The sequence below is a fragment of the Aquarana catesbeiana genome, linkage group LG11 (assembly GCF_042186555.1).
Source record: "Aquarana catesbeiana isolate 2022-GZ linkage group LG11, ASM4218655v1, whole genome shotgun sequence".
NCBI classification, from domain to species: domain Eukaryota; kingdom Metazoa; phylum Chordata; class Amphibia; order Anura; family Ranidae; genus Aquarana; species Aquarana catesbeiana.
The window spans coordinates 62711069-62733955 of NC_133334.1; the positions used below are offsets into that span (position 1 = coordinate 62711069).

Here is a 22887-nt window from a genome sequence, read left to right on the forward strand (position 1 = left end):
TAGATTGTAAACTTTGATGGGACACAAGCTGTCATAAAGATTGAACAAACACTTTGTAAAAGTCCTTAAAATGACTGTACAAGTATGGGAAATAAATACAGATCAATATGTTTATGTCTTTAAAAAAAAAAATCAATTTTCATTCTAAAATCTGTGGGAAGCACAAGCTTGTAACAAATGATCTTTTGCCGTCTATGCGGTGATAAACTGCAAAACATAAGTCACAAGCTACAATATATCCCCTATAAAATTATACAGGTGAAGTTGAGCGTGACAGTGGGGGCTCCATTTGTGATCTTTTCCTCTGGCTCTGCATGCCTGGTATCCTCCTGATCCTAAGTTGATTTATCATTTAGAGGAGTACAACTTTACACACTGAACTGTGGGAAATGTTACGACATGCCTATTTCCATAGTTACCACAGTAAGCGGGGAGCGGTTCCTGTCAGGGACCAATTTACTTCTCCAGAGGGGCACTGCCACCAAAGGCAAAGCTTGCAATGCCCAGGAGTCTCCACAGACTGAAATTGGAGCAGAGCAAGCTAAATGAACAGAGATTCCACACTGCCAAGGCAACTGGCAAAAGAAGATAGATGCCAGATGGCTAGATGCAAAGCAGATTAGATACAAGACATTTAATTATTGCTTTATCAAAGCATGGTGGAACACAGTCATTCACCAAGGAGTGGTGACTGTTGTTTTTAGTCACAGTTAATAGTACATATCTACTATTTAGGTATATCCTGATCTTGCCTACAAAAAACTGCAGAGATTCACTGATATGAATGGCTACCCCTCCGGAGTTTGTGGATTATGCTGAATGAAAGGCTTAGCTACCCAAGGGCATTTCACAACTATGACCTCTGAACCAGTGATGTGAGCTTCCTGTAACAATTTGAGGATTATGCCTTTTAAAGTAATCAAATACAGGGGAATCTTTTTACCTTAGTATTCAATCTGCAAACATTCCAGGACAGTAAATTAAAGCAGACCTATACGCCTTATATTTGAAGAATACATGGGAATCTTGAACCTCCAGCTCTTGACCATTTGACTAATACAGAAGGACCTTGGTTTACCTAAAGCTATTGCTTTTTATTACAAACTTCATCATGGCACTAGGCTTTCATTTTTTTTTTCTTTGACAGAGTGGGAGAGGGTCAGAGGTCCCACTGGAGATTAGAATGCCTGTCAAGCTATCATCTTCCTGTCCCAGGGATCACCACTCCCTTCATTTATATTTATTTTTTAGTCAGACAGGAAGAGTGGGAAAATCTCCCCAAGAGGGTCATAGACAGAAAAAAAAAAAAACTTTAGCCTTCCCACGTTTTTCTAAACTAACCTAAAACATTTTGGCTAGAATTTTACTTTCTAACCCTTTCATTTGTAGTATCAGTGCAGGATCCATATATAGTTGCCATATACACAGTTCAGCAACAGACATCTAGTCATCAGAATTTATTGATGAGCAGCCAGTATAGCTGAGGCATGTGTCTGTTTCTTCCCCCCTCTATCCTTCATCTTGGGTGGAATGGCAGTGTTGAGCAGTAACCTGCATATACTAAAGCTAGTCATACACATAAATCCATAGGTTCCCACTCCTTGCTTAATGATGTTAGGAAAAAATTTGACTCGTGTATGGCAAGCTTAAACCATGCAAACCACTGAGTGGTTTGTCTGGCCTACCACCGCAATCCTATCACTAGTTTAGCTAGTACTGGTGACACGTGATTCTTCTGGTGTCACTTAAAGTGGTTCTAAAGCCTAAACATTTTTTATCTTAATGCATTCCATGCATTAAGGTAAAAAAGATTTGGGCATTAGCATCACCCTTTGCCCCCGTTTTACTTACCTGATCCCTCATTCGATCCAGCGATGTGCACGTCTGCAGCTCCTCTCTCCCTTCACTTCTGGGTCTTGCTGGCTTTGCTGGTGCGCCGGGAGCCATTCGCTCCCAGTGCTGTCAAACAAAGCCGTAGACGAGGGAGCAGGGCCGAGTCCCGCTGTCTGTGTCACTGGACGCAGCAGGGCTCGGGAACGAGCATGCATGAGTGCCTCCATGGGAAGCGCCTTCCAGCGGGGGGCACTGAACAGAGAGTAGAGGGGCCAGAAGCGCCGGTAGGGGACCCGAGAAGAGGAGGTTCATGGCCGCTCTGCACAGAGCAGGTAAATATAGTCAGGTTTATTTATTTATTTTTTTACCTTTACAATCTATTTAAATCTAACCAGAGTGACTGCAAAGTATCAGGACTGAAAAAAGCACAGCATACTTGCACATTATGGCACACTTGCTCTCCTCCAGTAATGATAGGCTAAGGCTCCAGTTGCAGCTTAGTCTGCCTCTGTCAATTCACCCGCTGTTTCTTCGAGTTCCCGCAATGCTCCTCTTGGGCCTTTGAATGGCTACTTATGACATAGTTCCTGCATATGTGCACAGGAATTACAGCATCCCCGGCACCCAGGCCTATTTTCAATGTCCCAAGAATGAGCAGGGGTGTAAACTACATGGGGGAAAGGATATTTGGTTGTTTTTATTGCCAGATAATTCCAATTCACCTTCTATCAGGGCACAAATTGGTAAGGAGGTTCACAGGGATACATACAAGAGTTATTATTATATTTATACAGGATTTATTATCCAGGACCTCCCAAAGATCCCTGTACGCGCTCAGATGTATGGTTGCATGTGTACAACCATAGTGTTTGTCAGCTTGTCACTGATTTCTATAGGCTGCTGGCAACAGCAGTACGCAAACACCTGTAACTCCTGGGTGCAGAAATATGCTTCCTTTTGACAGTGTACACCTTTTGGCAGCCATGTGGACTAAAACCTGAAAGAACCAAATTGCCCTGCTTTATATGTTTGTGAATAAATCTTAAAGCCCAAAGTAAAGTTAGTTGTATAATAACAGACCCTGACACCAGGTAAACTGTGTATACAATGCTTTTATATATCAAAATACATACAGATCCAAAACACCTGCTATTGTTGGTTCAACTTTTTCAAGCAAAAGCTAGTTGGCATTGCTAGAACACTACCTTGAGCTAGAACACATGGTCAAATCTTATTAAATATTAGTCCTTGTCTGTTTGGACCAGTAGTGGTCAGCTTACTTGAAATACAGGTCCTCAAAGGCAGCCCCTGACATTACCAAAGGGATACCAATAATATTTAGTAAATGTTATGCTACAGCAAGCTGTCAGAGACTGTAGTCATGGAACAGAAGATGGTCAGAGACAATGGGCATGCTACAGGAAATTGTCAGAAACAAGTGACATGCTACACAAGACAGTCAGAGAATTTGAACATGCTTTCGAAGCTGCTGGAGACTGAAGACATGCTTCAGAAGACTATCATAGGCTAGAGATCAAAATATTAAAGCCCATTTACAAATGAATGCTTCCACATTTGTGTGTGCTCCTTACAGCATGTGTGTAAAAAAAAAAAAAAAAAAAAAGTGAAATCTTTTCTTTTGAGTTCATTGAGCGACACTGCTATGCAGGAATTCTATTACAGTCATGTTATACTGACTGCCACATAAAAGAGGTTGAGAAAGCAGCAGTAAACAGGACCAATAATACAGAAAGATGGGACCTGTGTCCCTCAATGGACTCAAAGATAAAAAAATATTTTAGGGTGTGTGCCAAAATCCTATTTTCTTTGAGGGACAAATTGAGGGACACTGGAACTCAAGAATTCTTTTACAGTTGGGACCTCCAAAAGCGGTCCAACGTAGAGTTCAGCAACAGCCATTAATAGACCAAAAAACATTTTTGAGAAGTATAGCATGTCAGAGGTATCAGAATGAAGCAATTCGCAAAACAAGCTAGATGGAGAGACACCCTCTCTAAAGAAACCCAGTTTAAAGGGGAACTCCAGATTTAAGGAGCAAAGGGCCACTGCCAGTGATAATGGGGACCAACCAGCAATCATCCAGGGGAGAAGAACCGGCCAAGAACTGTTAAGTCAAAAGAGATTCCTCCATCTAACATACAGAGTGTATCAGAGGATAGAAAGAGAACACTGTACTTCTGCCTAACTAATTCCACAACACATGATTCCAGGAATCAGCTAACCTGTCCCACACCTCTGACTTTTGCTCTGCCGAGGATCAAGTGGTAGGAATTTCAGGATTTTTAAAAAGAGTACTTACCTGATTAGGAGCAGGAAGAAAGTGGAAAATAGAAGGAATCTCCTCAGGATAATACAAGGTTATCCAGGGATAGAATGTCAGGGGAAAGCACTAGGGTAAACGTCAGATTCACTAGTTAAAGTACATCCAGGGGATGCTAAATTAAACAGTTCCTTATCAACAAGAGAACCAGCCGAAGCAGATTCACGTGGAGCTTACGGGTCAAGATATTCTTCAGTAGAGGGGTAAGATTGATGGTAAGCAAATACTATGAAGGACTCAACAGCACCCAAGGGTTGGATTGCTCTACTTGAAGAAGGGGTGCAAGTTCAAGATGGGAACCACTCTTTAAGGTAAGTTCCTGCGGATGAAGGTAGCAATGAACCAAAAGTAAGAGGACCAGTTGAATAGTCAATTTAGCCTGAAGCTACCGGGAGTGATCTGAACACCCAAATGCTGAGAAGGTATCTTGCTCGCTGACCCAGGAGAATAAACAAACAGCCCTCCAATCTAAGATGTGGGAGCACACCTTTGTGTAGAAAGTTAAGCAGAAGAGTTAGAGAACAGTGGCTACAAGCCCTACTTCTAGAATGAGAGGAAGGCTCAGACTGCTAATGTTACTAATGCTGTAGTAGACAAAGGGAAAGGGGGTAATTCAACCCTTCCACTGACCTCCTGCGTTGAGGCAGGAGTACACTCTAACCACCAGTAACAATTCTATGATGGTGTCAAGAGCAGGTCGGAAGAAGTGACTTCCCTCAAAGGACAAATGGGTCAGATGTTCCTCGGGTGTATCGTTGGCTCTATGCATATGAATATAGTGTCAAGCGATTAATCAGCTTAAATGCTTGCAACTGGCTTTCACAGCTGAAGTGCAAGGATCCAGACATTTGTTTTAAATGTCCAGTGAAAAGAGTGCCTACCCTAGCAATGACAGGGTCCTTTTGGAGAGACTTAACCCACAGTGAAATCAAGATCAAGGTCACCGCCAACACAGGTAGCAAAATATCTTTGGTCACTATGTCCCATTAAGGAAGAGATCTTTTGTGGACCCAAAACTCTGGGTTACACTTTGCAATGATAAAAGTGTATATTATTTGTACCGAAGTGCTGGTGACGGCTCATCCTTCTACTCGAGTCTATGTCTCCTAAAGCATGTCCTCTGTCTCCGGTGATTCTAATTACATGTTTGCTGTCCCTGACTATCTCCTGTAGCATGTCTGCAGTTTCTGGCCATCTCCTATAGCAATCCTCCAGCCTATGACAATCTTCTGTTGTATGTCTGCAGTCTCTGACAGCTTTCGGCAACACTAGATTTACTGGATATTATGTGCAGCCCTTTGGTGATGTCATGGGTCACATTTGAGGCCTAATATATCAATATAGATATAGATTGACAAAGAAAAATACTTGTGCATGATTGATCTTTCCTTTAGAAAGATCCATAACAAAAGATCTGAGGGAAAAAAAACATAAAAAGAGAAAGGGATTGAAAGGGCGCAAAAAAACAAGATAGTGTGAAAGAAATAAACCAAGCCATTTATAGTGGATGCCAGTCTAAAGAATAAATGTCTTCACTGGCTGCAGTGGGCACTTAGGCAAGGAAAGCACAGATTACTGTATACAGGGCCTTTGAGGGCTGTAAAATAAGTGACAAAGGGCTGCATGCAACCCCGAGCCACACGTTGAGCACCAGGGGTTTGGATGCTTAAACCTAATACCCCTCCCAAAGTCAAACAGTCTCATGCAATAGGGTCTGTCTTGGGTAGAAAATATTACCCTTCCTGTATATTTTTATGTGTAAAATTAAAACATGGAGCTGTGAAGAAAAATATACTACTGTAGGGAATACAAAGAACAATAAGTGCCTAGTGGTAACTGAACACAGGTCACCATGCTAGGTCACTGTACTAGCCAGTAAGCTACTGTTTTGTGCATTAAAATCAAAGCACAGAGTTTACACTCAGATGTGTTCTGACCTCATTCCTCCACTGTGAATCCAGTTTACATTCCCTCTCTTCAGACACCATGTGCAGTTAATCAGCCATTAGGAGAAATATTGCGCTTAAGCATATTTCAGAAATATGGTTGAGTGCTTTCGTGCTGTCTTGTCATGTCCACTGAGAACGCATTACGTATTACCATTTCAGCTACCTGGCCTTAATCTCCCTGTTTACATTATCGGTGCTTAGAAACAGCTTGTGTACTGTTCCTTTTTCCAAGACCTTTTCACAGGCCCCAGAGAGATGGCACAGCACAATTAGTTACATGATGACAGGCCAGATAGTAAAGGTGCTGGGTACCTGGGGATTGGATCCATCAAACCCTCCCTGGTGAACTGCTTGCTGGATAGAATGCAGGAGTTGGCTGTAGTCACAGGTCATCTTGCTTGAAGAGCTAGAGGGGCAAGAGAGAATATAATAACAATAAACAATCAATTATCCACCTGTTTACGTCCAGTTTCAGTGATTCTATCAGGCTTTCCATAAAGGATAAGTTCACCTTTTTAAAAACTAATAATAGATGCACATCTTTTTACAGCAGCCTGGAAAATATTGCACCCACGAACAGCAGATTGTGGGTGCAATGCAGGGCTCTGTGTGTAAGCAGTTTAGCCGTACATCATACGGCCAAGCAGTTATACATTAACAGGAAGCATCAATGAACTACCGCAGCGCTAAACAGCACCGTGGTAGTTCATTGAGAACTACAAGCCGTCAGCCACAAATGCTGCTGGATTTTGTAGTTTTCAATTCACAGAAGTGAATAAGTGACGGGGCCAGGCGGACTGAGCGTTCTCTGCAGCCTCTGCCAGAGAGGAGGGAGAGAAGATCCTCGCCGCCCGTGATATCAGGGAGCTGGAGGGGTGCGGGGGCCGGCGGATTTGTAACATGTTACATGCTGAATATGGGTGTAACATGTTACAAAAGGTGAACTTATTCTTTCTTAAACTCATGATGTCATATTACACCATGACAGTAGAATTCAAACAAAAAACTGTCTCACTGAGTACAATGGCTCTGGTAGGATGCAGTTACTGTTCAGCCGAAATTTTTTACCTGGTTCAGTCAAATTTTAAAGTGTTAGGTCACCTTAACAGAAAAACGTAAAGGTGAACTAGGACCGTACGCCCTATTCACCCCTCCTAACCTTGTCCTTGCTCTACTTACCACTGTGAATGTTAAACTGTTGGTGCCCATTGAGCAGGTCCAGCGGTCTGGAGATTTGAAATGACTGCTCTTCTCCCTCTTCTCATTGCAATGTCTCTAGGATAGATCAGAGTCATTTACTGTGATGGTGCTGACCAATCAAATTGCTCTGGTCTGTCCTGGAAGCGCTGCACAGAGTAGAGGGTGAAAAGTGAGGATTTCAGATCTTCGCACCGTGGGACCGACTCCGTGGGCACTGACAGCACAGCACCCCCAGAGGTAAGTACAGGAGGGACCAGGGGGGCATTGGTTTGAGTGCGTACGGTATTAGTTCACCTTTACAGAATAAATTAAAAGGTGATCCAACACTTTAAATCAACTTTTGTTGAACTGAGTGGTGCTTGCAACGCCACTCACGTCTCAAATTGTATCTGTATCAGCAGGAATTGGCCGCAGTGCAAGCCATCTATGGTGAGTTGGATGGAATAACAGCATGTGATGGGGGACAAAGGCATCCAACACTCCTGGAAGTGATGAATGCCAAAGGCACTGGAGCAAGGTAAGACAGACAAGCTGACAGAGAAGTGATTCATGATAGTTCATAATATAACACAACAGTATAGTTAAAGAAACGAAAATGATGTTCCTATTATTTAGTTGTGTAGAAAGCCAATTTAAATTTTTTTTTTTTTTAAGTTTGAATAGAGTGGGGAAGGATTATAACCTGCATCTGGTTTTTACTGCTATCCAGGTCTCTGTTATGGAAAGTTATGCCTCGTTTCCACTGAGCGGTTCGGTACGCTATTTTGAGTGTTTCCATTATGAAAGCGGCCCATACAACTGAACTGAACCGCACCATTCTGGGTCCTGCTTCAGATGTGGGGCCATAGAAAATGGTACGGTTCGGTTAAGGCAGAGCTACGATACATTCCACTGATTGGCGGACGTGTGACGCCATGCTAGGCATTTTTTTCTAAACCCACGTATGGCCCCTGGCGGTCCGACTTGCAGTGGAAACGCTCACCTGAATAGGCCGGACCATTCTGGGCCTTCCAAACTGTACCGACCCGAACCGATCCGCTCAGTGGAAACAAGGCATTAGTCACTTCCTTTCCTGCAGACAGTTTCCCCAGACAGGAAGTGAGAGGAAATTTTCAATAAGGACACAGACAGAAGTAAAAATCTGCCAGGGGTTCTAACACTCCCCATCTTTACTAAAAAACAAAAAAAAAACATTTTTATCTCCTCTGTGTTGATGTTGAATGTTTCCCCTCACTTCCGGCTTTGTTAAAACATTGTCAGCAGGATGTGGCTAGAAATCTCTCCAACAAAATCCGACAGCAGCAAAACCCCATCCCCTACTTTAACCAAAACTATGAAAAAAAATGTTGTGGCTGGACATAGACCTTAAAACTTACCATAATGAGGTGAAGGAGAACTTCAGCCAAATTAGGACATAAAAGGAATAATTTGTATGGCTACGCTCACTAGATGAGGATTAAATCCTACTTTCCTTGTTTGTGTGGGTGGCGGGATCCCCACCGCTAGGACATTGACAGCAGCACACACCGCAACAGAATACACTGATCAGTGGCCGCAGCTGCTAATCAATAGAACATTTTCCAACTTGTCCCTTAAGGCGGGAGCACAATATTAGTTTTTTTCTGTTGCACAGAAAAAAAAAACTGTCAGCTCTGGTCAGATACACTGTACTAACCATGCAAGGTTAGTACAGCGGTCTCCCCCCGCTGAGCTGCTGTGTTCTAACAGGGGGACATCTCCCCCCTCCAGAACACTGATCAGCACTCTCTGACATTGGCTGAGAGCTCTGGTCTGGAGTCGGTCAGCTGCTGGTTTTCCAGGATGCACGGCTGGCTTCTGCCAGACAGACCGACATACACGCGGGCAGAATGTCTCAAAGGGACTTCAGCAGTTAATAAGGAATAACTCCAGAGTGTGAAAGTTAATGCCATCGCTGAACCATCTGAAAACAATGTGTGCTGAGTGTCTTGACTCTATGGAAGGCCCATTGAAGTGGGAGGTGACGTCTGCACAGCGGGTGTAGCAGATAAGAAAGGGTTATAGGTGAAGGTGTAGGAAACTTCGATGACTTAATTATATCAAGACTGCCTCACAATAGAGCATGTAATGAATCCGCCATTGCATTTAAATAGTAATCACAGATAATTAACACATAGTTAATGAGCTGCTGTCCCAAGTACACCTGATCATTATACCTCTGAGCCCATAGTTTGTCACCGCAGAGAGCAGACTCAAAATAAATGATAAACGTACTCACTGCAGTTTGTGGTACATATGGTACGTACGTATTTGCAGGCGCAGGGCAGTAGTGTGTTTCAGAATAAAAACAAATGTATAACTCCACATGTTCTATGTACATTTCATTTGATTTATACTTAATTTTTTTCTTTTTTATTTAAAGTGATTGTAAAAGTCTTTTTTTTTTTTCTCCTAAAATAACAAACATGTCATACTTGCCTCCTCTGTAAAGTGGATTTCCCCATGGCAGCCTGGATCCTTCTCTGGTCCCTCTTCCGCTCTCCTGGCCCCTCCCTCCTGTCGAGTGCGCCCACAGCAAGCAGCTTTCTATGGGGGCACGCGAGCTGAGTCACAGCAACCCGTGTCCATTCAGACACAAAGCCCCGTTTCTACCCCGCCCCCTTTCTCTCCTGATTGGCTAACTGACTTTGATTGACAGCAGCGGGAGCCACTGCTGTGTCTCAGCCAATCAGGAGAGTCCCGGAAGGCCGAGGAACTCGTGGACATCGCTTGAGGAAGATTGGGCTCAGGTAAATATTAGGGAGTGCTGGAGGGCGGCTGCTGCACACAGAAGGTTTTTTATCTTAATGCATAGAATGTATTGAGATAAAAGATCTTCTGACTTTACAACCACTTGGCATCCAGCCGCCGTTGTTATACAGCGGTAGGTTGGCTCTCCTGCGCGAATTGCCGTAGCTGTACGGCAGCTCGGGCAGGTGCGCGCCACCGGCGTGCTCTCACTCCTGCTGCACGAGCATGCCCGTGGGTCAGGCGGACTCGATGTCTTCTGGCGACCTGCGATCGCCTAGTACAGAGGCAGAATGGGGATCTGCCACTGTAAACAAGCGGATCCCCGTTCTGACAGATGACATGACAGATCTACTGTTCCCATTGATCTCTGTCATATCCCTGGCAGCCCATCCCCCATAGGCATGTGCGCACAGGGTGTGCCGGGTGTGCCTGGGCACACCCTAATCACCCCATGTGCATTAGCATTATCCAGAGGTGGCACCAGGCGGGTGGTTGGGATGCCGGTGGCCAGTGTAAATGCCCCCAATATATTAAAGGCTAGGTTCAACTGTAGGAACATATTACACCTATACTTAGGATTTAAGGTAACAGGCTCCCAATCAACTGTCTCCCACCATCAGAGCCTCCTCCCTGTGACAGCAGGTGGCGTTCATGTGTATTTGAGCTTTGGGGTGCACACCCTAATGCAATAGGCTGCGCACACCTACGCCATCCCCCCTACAGTTAAAACACGCTGAGGGAACACAGTTAACCCCTTGATCGCCCCCTAGTGTTAACCCCTTCCCTGCCAGTGTCATTTTTACATTGATCAGTGCACTTTTAGCTCTGATCAACGTAATAATGTAATTGGTCTCAAAAAAGTGTCATTTGGGGTCAGATTTGTCTGTCGCAATGTCGCAGTCCCGCTAAAAATTGCAGATCGCCGCCATTACTATTAAAAACAATTGAAAAAATAAAAGTCCCTAAATCTATCCCATAGTTTGTAGACGCAATAAATTTTGCGCAAATCAATATATGCCAGAGATTTTTTTTAACAAAAATATGTAGAGGAATATTTATCGGCCTACACTGATAAATACATTTTCTTTTTTTTTTGAAGTTAAAAAAATGTTTTATTTTTTCAAAGTTGTCGCTCTTTGTTTGTTTATAGCGTAAAAATAAAAACCACAGAAGTGATCAAATAGCACCAAAAGAAAGCTCTATTTGTGGGAAAAAAAGGACAACAATTTTGTTTGAGTATGTCGCACGACCGCGCAATTGTCAGATAAAGCGACTCAGTGCCGTATCGCAAAAAATGGCAAATCCTTCCGGTCCTTAACTAGTTAAAGATGTAACACAGATACAATACAAAGACAACTTCACATTTGCATAGCATACAAACGGTAACAAGCGCAATAAGCACAACCAATACTCCATGTTGGATTGCAATATACTAAGGCAAATACAAAATGCAATAAGAAAAACGTAACAATCGCATGTGAGTGAAGGGAACCCTTCAATCAGGCTGTGTTGAAGGCAAACTTGTATACTTCATAACATCATCTTAGAGGGAATTTCATTTTGATATATTTTCTTTATTATGTTCAGAACTAAAAACAAACATTAAAAATATTGCAAATGGATATACAGGCATACCCCACTTTTAAGTACACAATGGTGTTTATTTACTAAAGCTGAAAAGTGCAAAATCAGGCTCACTTCTGCACAGAAACCAATGAGCTTCTGGGTTTTATTACTAAAGCTTAATTGAACAAGTCGTGGTTAGAAGCTCATTGGTTTCTTCCAGCTTTAGTAAATAAACCCCATTGTGTATTTAAAGTACTTAAAAGTGGGGTATGCCTGTATCATGTTTATCATCTGCTGCCTGTGGGTGGTGCTCTCGTCTCTCCTAGGGCTCTTTGACCTGATGAGTAGACACACCCTCTCCTACGTCTTACAGAAAATCTGCACTGAATCGCCTGCAATTGCTGGCCTCTCTATCACAAAATTCCAGTTCCCTGGACATCCAAAGAACTGAATTCCTTTTGTGTCACTAGTCTGGAAGAAGATCCAATGGAACCTGGAATGCAGATCCGATTCCGTGTCAAAGTCTCAAAGGATTAAAGCCTTAACAAGCACAGAAAGCCTGTTCTCTAGCATTTTCATAATTTAATCAGCAATGGCAGCCTACACATTTCTCTGAGTTCAGGTTTCCTTTAGTCGATTCACACAAACACTGCCAAAAATAGAATACAGGTAACGTTGGGCTTTCTTATTGTTTGCAGTATGGACATCCCAACAAGCATTTTCAGCCCTGCCTGCTGGACTACAGGATTCCACCTAGCCCTGACCCTCTTTTCGCCCCCTCAGCATGCATACATATTCCGAGGAAAATAGTGCTACTGGGTTGTCTTCCAAGAGGGAAAGACATCTTGGGAGATGTAGTTCTGAGAGCCTGCTTCCATCAATAGGAAGTTTACCTTTAGTAACATGTTTCACCCATATTTAGGGTGCAACGCATAACTATTCTGCACTCCCCCTTACTTTCCAATCCCCCCCCATCCACTTGACAGCTGGTGAGGGATCCTCTCCCCACACTCACTGTCACATTTTAAAAACGGTAGAGTTGTGAGGGGCTCTGCATTCACAGAGAACTGGGAAAGAAAAAAAACTACAAGTCCCCTTTGCCACCATGGCAGACAGCCACGGCAGACAGACAAAAACATGTTCATTTATTTATTTTTATTTTTTTTTAAATTAACTTATCCTTAAACATCAGTAGTTGCACCTACAAGAATTTGCAAGCATGGTGATGATGTTACAGGAAGTAATAAAAGCTGTTTCTTGCTACAGGAACAAGGCAAAAAGAATGAATGCCAACACAGGCTCTAGAGGGGGAAAGAGGTTTGGGCATACATTTTAGTAATGCCTGGACATACTGTAAACTTTAAAGCAGGGGTGCTCAACCCATGGACCGTGGGCTCTCTGATGTGGCCTGCGACCTCAAACCAGGAAAGAGCATACCCACATGCTCTAGGATGGCGAGTCATCAAGCCAGAATCGCAATGAACAGGTTGCTAAATCGCCCTCCCAGAGCATCAGAGCGCATGGAGCCAGCGCGGGCAGCGGGGGAACCAGGCAGCTGCGGAGGGAATAAGAACTCCAAGTTGATGCTTCCTCTTTAGTACTGGTTCCTGTCCAGGTGGAGTGATACCACGTGCACTGGGCCTGGGACCTTTCTAGCAGCCTGGAGAGCAATGAAAGCAGAAGCTGGAAGAGGAAACGGTCAGTGTATTAAACAACTTATACAATGCACTTTTGCAATAGGCATATTGGCACTTATAAAGAAGGGTTATTAGGCTGCTTTCACACTGATTCGTAGGTGCAGCGGAGTGCACCTGTGGCTTTCCTGAGAGTGCGCTGAGCTATAAATTTCTATTATATCCTGCAGGTTTGATGCGCTTTCTGAAAGAACATCAAAACTCCTGAATGCAGGCGGTTCGGTGCACTTTCAGAAAGTGCACAACACCCTCAAGATGTAGTAGAAGTCTATGTCTAACCCACATGGAAGCCGGAGGTGCACTGCGCTACATCCGCGGTGCGGGTAAACCACAGTGCATCAGTGTAAAAGCGGTCTTATGGGGGCTCAGGAAAGTAAGGGCCCATTGACATTTGTGGTTTGGGGGGGGCAGTAAAACCCATAGTTCATTGTGGCCCCGCAACCGGTTACCAAATAATTTAAGTGGCTCTCACTCTTCAAAAGGTTGAGCAGCCCTACTTTAAAGTATAACTTAAAGTGTTTGTAAAGGCAGAAGGTTTTTTATCTTAATGCATACTATGCATTAAGATAAAAAGCCTTCTGTGTGCAGCAGTCCTCCGTCAGTACTCCATAGTATTTACCTGAGGTCCTTCTAGATCCAGCCATGTTAAAGGAGTGTCTCGGTTGCCCGGGACTCCCCTCCTCATCGGCTGAGACAGCAGCGCGGCACCAATGGCTCCGGGGCCAGGCCGTGGCTCCGTGTCATAGTAAGCTGTTGCTGTGTTGGCACTCAACAGGAGGAAGGGGCCAGGAGCACCGAAGAGGGACCCGAGTAGAGGAGGATCCGGGCTGCTCTGTGCAAAACCGCCACATAGGGCAAGTAAGTATAACATGTTTGTTATTTTTAACTAGAAAAAAAACAAGATTTTACAATCACTTTAAGGATTTTTTTTTTGTATCAGATGTGGAGAGGGATGAAAAAAAACTGTTTTGTTATTTTTTTGCTATCTGTGCCCTGATTGAAGGGGTTGTAAAGGTAATTTAAAAAAAACAAAAAAAATAACAAACATGTTATACTTACCTTCATTGTGCAGCTCGTTCTGCACAGAGTGGCCCCGAACCTGCTCTTCTGGGGTCCCTCGGCGGCTGTTTCAGCTCCTCCCCGCAAGAACTAACCACCTTAATGCGAGCTCCCTCGCATGGTGGTTAGTTATTGCGGGCGCGCTCCCGTGATACAGCCGGCGGCTACAGCCGCTCGCTGTATCACTCGGCCCCGCCCCCCCGGCATGCCACGTCATTGGATGTGATTGACAGCAGCGCGAGCCAATGGCTGCGCTGCTTTCAATCCATCCACTATAGCCAATCAGCGACCAGGCTGAGCGGCGAACTGGAGGTCGGGAGCGAGTGGCTGAGTTTCGAGGTGTCAGGTAAGTAAAACGGGGGGGGCTGGGGGTGGCGGTATTGTCAAAAGTTTTTTCACCTTAATGCATAGAATGCATTAAGGTGAAAAAATTTATACCTTTACAACCCCTTTAAGGCACTCTCCATTTATCCTATTTACCATTATCATCCCAAATCCCAAAATGTGGGTTGTCACCAGAACAGGAATAGAGGAAACAGGAAATCTTCCAATAGGGACACTAGTTCTGGTGGTAACTGGGGATTCCTTCACTTTGGTGGGATTTCCTTTTACTTCCTGTTTTGGGTATGGGACAGGAAGTAAAGGGAAATCTCCCCAATGGGACACACAAGGTAAACAATTAACAGGGGTTAAACTTTCTGTTACTATATTTAAAATGAAAAAAAAAAAAGTTTGTCTTTAATTTTACTTTAAGCCTCGACAGTACCTGGTGTAACCTATCTTTAAAGTAGTTACTGAAGTGTCCAAGAACAAACAGGTATCAAACAGCTCAAACACTACAAGGGGAAAAACTGAAAGGGCAATGTTTATGAGAGACACTTCCCGATACTGAAAGGGCAGAAACAGGACACAATAAGGACCCATAATAAGTTGCTGATAAGAGTCAACAATCTATCAACCTACATCTGTTTTCCAGAGTAATTAATCTTCACCGTACATCTCTCTCTGCAGACGGCAAATGCTCTTATGGCCCCCGATAGAAGCTCATAAACGCTCCAGTATGTACTTATATTTTCTGTACAACTCTGGTTTCTAGATACATTTGGCTAAAGCAGCTTAAACAACAGTTCCTAATGGAGTCCACCTCCAGATAATAAGCCTATTTGTCATATCTTTGATAAACTAACCTTTCATAAATGCTTAGAAACTGTATCAATAAGGAAGTCGAAGACTTGCCCGTAGCCTAGATACTCCCTTGCCGACTCGTGTTTTATCAGTTACTAGAGTGCTGGCCCAAAGGATAAAAGTTAATTAGCTTAGAACTATTGTTAAAACGAAGAGATGTTTGGTAACAAAGTGGCCCAGTAAATGGGACACAACACGATGGATTAGGCATTTATTTTCCCATGTTTCTAAAGTGTCCTGTGCTTCTGTGCTTACTGTATCGTAATATAGTTAATGTTCCTCCCTGGTTCAAAACAAACCTGTATGTTTGTGGATTAGGTAACTAAGAATTTGATCTGCAATCATTACTACACGAATTAAAATAATACTCTCCATTCAATTGGTAAAGCAAGACAATATTAGAAGCTCAAGTCATTGAACACAATGACTTAATGTTAACTATTTTTTCTTACAATTCTAAAGCAGATTAAAGCAATTCTGTACGAATTTATAAAAAAAAAGTATTAATTTATATTTCTATAGCGCTTTTCTCCATGGGCATTCAAAGCACTTATTAAATTTGTGTAGGGGCAGACAGTAGGTGAGGCAGTCATCTTGGGCATGCTTTTAGACAGGAGACAACTAACCTATCAGCATTTCTTAGGGGGGAAACTGGAGTACCTGCAGAAAACCCACACAAGCACAGGGAGAACATGCAAACTCCATGCAAATAGTGTTTTGGCAAACAACCGTAGGTGCTACACCAACCAAAGGGTTTACAGCAGGTAAGTCAGAAACATTAAAAGTATCACATGGGGATATGCTTAACCCTATGCTTAAAGCAACTTTAAAAGAGTTGCCTTCAAGGGACCCTGTAGCCATGCAGTGAGGGGTCTTATACTATACTTTACTATCCCCTTTTACTTCATTTAGCCACTGGGAGCAAGGGAAATACCCATTGCTTTTATGTATGGGGGGAAACTTGACTTACTACATGTGATGATTGCTTAGTGACTGGCCTAGACATGCCACATGAGGGCAGTGAGTACCCACTGTACAAGCTTTGACTGGAGTGACTCGAAGCTTACACAGGGCTACCTCTGCTCAATTCTAGCAATTGGGGGTGGACTGGGGGGAAGAAGAGGTGAAAATGTAAAACTGAATGGCTTTGGCTTAGTAGGGGGTGTGTCAGACCTCAGCAGAGGGACAACTGCATTCTCACAGTAATTAAGGGTTCCACTGTGCAGCATGCTGACAGGTGATAGGCTTTTCTGCTCAGGATGTGGCTGCTTTAGAAAAAAACGAAGATTATGCACACATTTTTGTTTTAAAGCAGCTGGAATGCATTTAGCTGATTCAAACTGAAGGTTCAGTTGGGATTTAATCCCCTTTAAATGCAGAGCTGCAAGATGAATAAGAAAAAAAAAAATGTTCAAAGGATAAATGCATCCACAATAATAAGTATGGGACACTCATGTTTCTTCAGCTGGAATGCTATATCGGTGCAGCCCTCCTCAGACTGCAGAGTCTCGACAAGCAACTGTAAAAAGAACAAACAGGAGGGTGCAAGAGCTTAGTGCATTAGCAAGAGCTTTTATTGGACTAAAACACAAATGCCAATTGAATACTCACAGCGGTAAGATATAGGTAGTATATCACACCAAACACAGATCAGTGGTAATAGAGCGTCACTTAGTTCCATGCATGAACTAGGCTGGCAGGCTGATGCGTTTCAGAGGACGCACCCCCTTCTTCAGAGCTTCAGGGCATTGCTCTTAAGAAGGGGTACACCTTCCCAAATGTGTCAGCCTGCCAAATGAGTGATGAATGGAATTAAGTGATGCTACATTAGCACTGACCTATATTTGGTAAAAAAAAAAAAGTTTTTTTGCCTGTATCTTATCACTTTTGCGAGTATTCAATTGGCATTTTTGTTTTAGTTTAAAAAAAGCTTTTGGTAATGCACTATGTGTTTGTGCCTTCCTGTTTGTTCTTTTTACAGTCCCTTGAAATGCAGATAGGATGCATTGAGCTGAGCTGGTTACCTATGTCGTACTTTTTCAGAGGATACCAGGTAGTCTTAAGCCTTAGTACCTTCTTCATATTGAATGTATTGCCTGAAATATGGTGGCCAACTATTATGATGTCCATACTTTGTTTATATTTTCTGTACCATATTAAAGGAGATGCATGTTATTGTTCCAGCTGTAACCGGATATCCTTATAATTTCCATTTCCTTTCTTATGGATCCTGCTTTGAACACCCATGTCTGGCCTAGTGTCATTGGATGTGGTTTTGTACTTGCTCTTCGCTATACCTAAATATTATTATTTTTTTAAAATACAGATAAGAGTCTACTACTCTGAATATTTATTGCCTGTACCCACCTACAAGCTTGCATTTTATTTAGTCTGACCCAACCAGCTTACTGAAATGTGCTAGGAGTAAGTGGCCACAAACATGTCCACGTATGTCTGACATTTATGGGAATGAAGAGAGGTTTTTTTTTCATGCAAAGTAATCACTGTACCCAGATTGTGGTTGTGTTATGTGGCTGTACAGATTCAATGGTTAAAATAGCTTTTCTTGTGTTTGAAGTATATGGAACCGCTATGATTGAATGTATCCTATCTTCAAAAAACTGTGGAGAGAGGTCTTAAACTGCTAGAATGAATGCCAAAGCACATCCCCTTGACTGTATCAAGGTTATGGGCAGTATGAACGCCACACTATGCATCTGCCACCACCTCAAATGTAACCAGTGATTGTGAAGGGAGATGTATGATCTCCCATTATTCATATGGTTAGGCTCCAGGCTAAGTCACAGATGTGTCCTGACCTATTTTTTGGCAAGGGACGTGTTTGGGATGACATATATGTAGTCTTTTTTATTTGAAGCTTTGATGTCCACATCAGTTATATGACATTAACTCTTCTAACTTTTCAGTTTAATATCAGGCTTGTAAAATAGGAACACCCACAGTTGCAAATTCCTATTTCTCTATTGTAAGGGTAATTATTGTTCTCATGATGGGGATATTTTCATGCTGGTTTAAAAAAAAAGCGTATTATGATCACAAAGGGGTTTAAGTGTCTGGGAAGGGGAGCATGTGAAACACAAATGAAGGTGGATTTGGCTCAGTCAGAAAAGGTAAAGGATGTTTTGTTTTTGTTTTTTAAGAGGCTTGTGCATAACATAAAAATTTGATTTTTTCTACAGCTTACCTGTAAAATCATTTTCTTGGCGTACATCACAGGACACAGAGCCAACTATTATAATAATAATTATTTGGGTTATAAACCATCTATAAGTGAATGGACACTGGTAGATCAATCAAACAGGAAGTCCTCCCTATTTAACCCCTCCTACACAGGAAGTACCTCAGTTTTGTAGCAAGCAAAATATTTCCCAGTCAAGAGGGGAGGGACCTCTGTGTCCTGTGATGTACAAGAAAAAGATTTTACAGGTAAGCTGTAGAAAAAAAATCACATTTTCTTTATCGTACATCACAGGACACAGAGCCGGTTATTATAATAACTATACGGGACGTCCCAAAGCAATAACCTTGAGGGGAGGGAGACACCATCACAGAAACTGCCACCAGAGAAGGACCTACTCTGTTGTTTGTAATACGCTGAGACCAAAGGCAGTTTATGACATCCATCTGGTAAAAACCCTGTAGATGTATAAACCAAAGACCAAATAGTGGTCTTGCACACCTGGGTCACTGACACCTGATGGCAGATGGCCCAAGATACGCCCACACACCTGGTAGAGAATCTCTCCCCAGAAAAAAAATGGGATTTTGCCCTTTAAACCATAGGCATCAATTATAAACTGGCAGATCCACTGTTAAATATTTGATCTGGATGCGGCCTGCCCTTCTGGGGTTTTCTGGCAGCACAAACCAGGATTCCTGAAATGTGCCGACAACGCAAGTAGATCCTGAGCGCCTGAACTACCTCTAGAGTATGTAGCGATCTTTCTCCTGCTGACTGTGGATTAGGAGAAAAATAAAGGCAAGACACTGTCTTTATTCAAGTGAAAACTAGAAACCACTCTAGGCAATAAAGATGGATGAGGACGCAACATCACCTTATGATGATGCAAGACCAAGAACGGCACCTTACATGAAAGAGCCGCCAGCTCTGACACTCCACTTAGTGAAGTGATAGCAACCAAAGAAGCCACCTTCCGAGACAAAGGACTAACAGAGTCTTCCAACTGGTTCAAAAAGTGGCGTCTGCAAAGACAGTCAAGAGCAAATTCAAGCCCCAAGGACACAAGAGTGGCCTGACAGGCGGGACTGTCTACGTTACACGCTGTATGAATCAAGGAGTGAGAAACAACGGCCTCTGGAAAAAAAATGGATAGGAACGAACTCTGACCCTTAACGGTACTTAAGGCCAATCTCCTTTCCCCTACTGACTGGAGAAAGAAAAAATCTCCCACTCACATATTTCTGCGAGTGCCACTTCCCGGCTTTACCCCAGGCATAAAATATTTCCAAGTCCTGTAACAGAAGGTCCCTGAAGCTGGCTTCCAGGGCTCAACAGTTGAAACAGAGGGAAAGCCTCAAATAGGGGAGAACTGGTCCCTAAGGTGTTACCAGTGCATCTAACCTTATTGCCAGTGGGACTCTTGTCCCGGACACAACCTGCCCTGACTTGTTTTAGAACTTGGAATCTAGTAGATCCACCTGCAGTGTTCCCCCAGCCACTATTCTATACCTGGAATATGCACTGGCGATAGAGACAGCACTTGTTGCACTGTCCCAGACAAAATGTGGTTCACCTTCCTGAGCCGCATGACTCCTGGTACCGCCCTGCCGGTTGATATATATGCCCCTGCAGAGGCATTTCCGAATTGAACCTACAACTGGTTTGTCACGTAATCCAGAGCAAGGCGTACTGGCCAAAAGTTCCAATATATTGATGGGCAGTATTCTCTCCTGTGGAGACCAAGTCCACTGAACTGTAGCCACCGTCAAACCAACTGGAGAGACTGGCATCAGTAGTTATCATCTTCCAAAACCCTAAAAGAAAGAATTTCACCTTTTCCAGATTCCTAACCATCAACCACCATTTTTTAGCTCTGCAATACCCTGGGAACAGAGCCCTCTGGCAATCCAATGCCTGGATCTTCAAGTTCCAGAAAGAGAGAATGATCCTCTACAAAAGACCTGAAGTAGGACTGTACATAGGGAAAGTGCTTCGACCTAGATACAACTTCTTCCTGCAGAAATATATAGAAGGAAACCCTGGAATGGACTGCTTTCTGAGCAGACTATTGAGGTATATACAAATTGACACCCCCTGTGTATTCAGCAAAACCAGCACTGGGGCTAGGAGCTTTGGGAACCAGGAGCTGTGGCCAGCCCGAAGGGCAGATTCACAAAAAAGAAAAAAATATGACTTTCTCCTGCAATTACAGAAATCTTTGATGAGCCTGGAAACAAACTGGCACATGAAGATATGCCTTTACTGATGATTATGGACACCAAAATCTACCTCTTGCAGAGAGGTTATCACTGAACAGACCAAGCCTATCTGAAACAGAAGAATGCATAGCGGCTTGAGATCTTAAGATAGACCTCATGTCCCTATTTGGTTTTGGAACCGCTATCATTTAATAGTTTTATAATAATGAGCCCATAACCTCTGCCCCAAGAGCCAATGCAATGCAAAAGACTGACGACTCTGTGGAAGACCCTGACAGTCGCAAGAGGTATACTTAACCTACCAGGTTTCTGCCTGCTAAAGATGGAGTGAACCTCCTCAGAGACTGCCCTAAAATCTTCTGGTCTGAGATACTCTCAAAACACAGCAGCCTCAGGTGCCTCCCTCACTTGTCTGAATCTATATGACATGTGTCTATGCAACCATGTGTCTATGCAAACATGCAACATGTGTCTATGCAATATGTATCTATGAAAACATGTTTTCCAACCAGGCGTCTCATGCAACATGTGTTTTTGCAACCATGTGTTTTAGCAATCATGCGTTTAAGCAAACGTGTTTTACCAAAATGCGTTTAAGCAAACGTGTTTTCAGCAAACATGCGTTTAAGCTAGTTTGCAAGCATGCACCTGTTCAACTGCACTTGGCCCCATACTAGTTTTAGAACCTATTTTGCAGAATTAGCCAAGCACATATGCATCCAATGCAGCCTCTATGCTGCTTCAGAACAGCGCACACTATACTGGAGACACAACTCCTTAAAGTGTACCGATGCCCGTACAGGGGTGTATGGACAAGATAGTTGTACAAGCCCCTAGCATTAAGCAGTAACTATACAAGAATACCTTTATGCAGTATCTCACAAAAGTGAGTACACTCCTCACATTTCTGTAAATATTATATCTTTTCATGTGACAACACTGAAGAAATGACACTTTGCTACAATGTAAAGTAGTGAGTGTACAGCTTGTATAACAGTGTAAATTTGCTTGCTCTCAAAATAACTCAACACACAGCCATTAATGTCTAAACCGCTGGCAACAAGAGTACATCCCTAAGTGAAAATTTCCAAAATGGGTCCAAAAGTGTAAATATTTTGTGTGGTCACCGTTAATTTCCAGCACTGCCTTAACCCTCTTAGGCATGGAGTTCACCAGAGCTTCACAGGTTGCCACTGGAGTCCTCCTCCACTCCTCCATGACGACATTACGGAGCTGGTGGATGCTCCTCCACCTTCCGATTGAGGATGCCCCACAGATGCTCAGTAGGGTTTAGGTCTGGAGATATGCTTGGCCAGTCCATCACCTTTACCCTCAGCTTCTTTAGCAAAGCAGTGGTCGTCTTGGAGGTGTGTTTGGGGTCGTTATCATGTTGGAATACTGCCCTGCGGCCCAGTCTCTAAAGGGAGGGGATCATGCTCTGCTTCAGTATGTCACAGTAAATGTTGGCATTCATGGTTCCCTCAATGAACTGTAGCTCCCCAGTGCTGGCAGCCTCATGCAGCCCCAGATCATGACACTCCTACCACCATGCTTGACTGTAGGCAAGACACGCTTGTCTTTGTACTCCTCACTTGGTTGTCGCCAAACACGCTTGACACCATCTGAACCAAATAAGTTTATCTTGGTCTAAATTTGCTGTCCCCTCAAAATAACTCAACACACAGCCATTAATGTCCAAACCGCTGGCAACAAAAGTGAGTATACCCCTACGCGGTAATGTCCAAATTGGGCACAGTTAGCCCTTTTCCTCCCCGGTGTCATGTGACTCATTACTGTTACAAGGTCTCAGGTGTGAATGGGGAGCAGGTGTGTTATCGCTCTCACTCTCTCATATTGGTCACTGGAAGTT

The 22887-nt window shown here is 43.2% G+C and overlaps 1 protein-coding gene across 2 annotated transcripts in view; it reads right to left on the reverse strand.

The window, feature by feature from the left end:
• ELP4 (elongator acetyltransferase complex subunit 4) overlaps nucleotides 1-22887 on the reverse strand; it is a 480195-nt gene that overhangs the window by 276398 nt on the left and 180910 nt on the right. For both annotated transcript variants that reach the window (XM_073604507.1, XM_073604508.1), the window contains exon 6: nucleotides 6436-6529. In XM_073604507.1, coding sequence (XP_073460608.1) covers nucleotides 6436-6529 — 94 coding nt within the window. The remainder of the gene's footprint in view (nucleotides 1-6435; nucleotides 6530-22887) is intronic.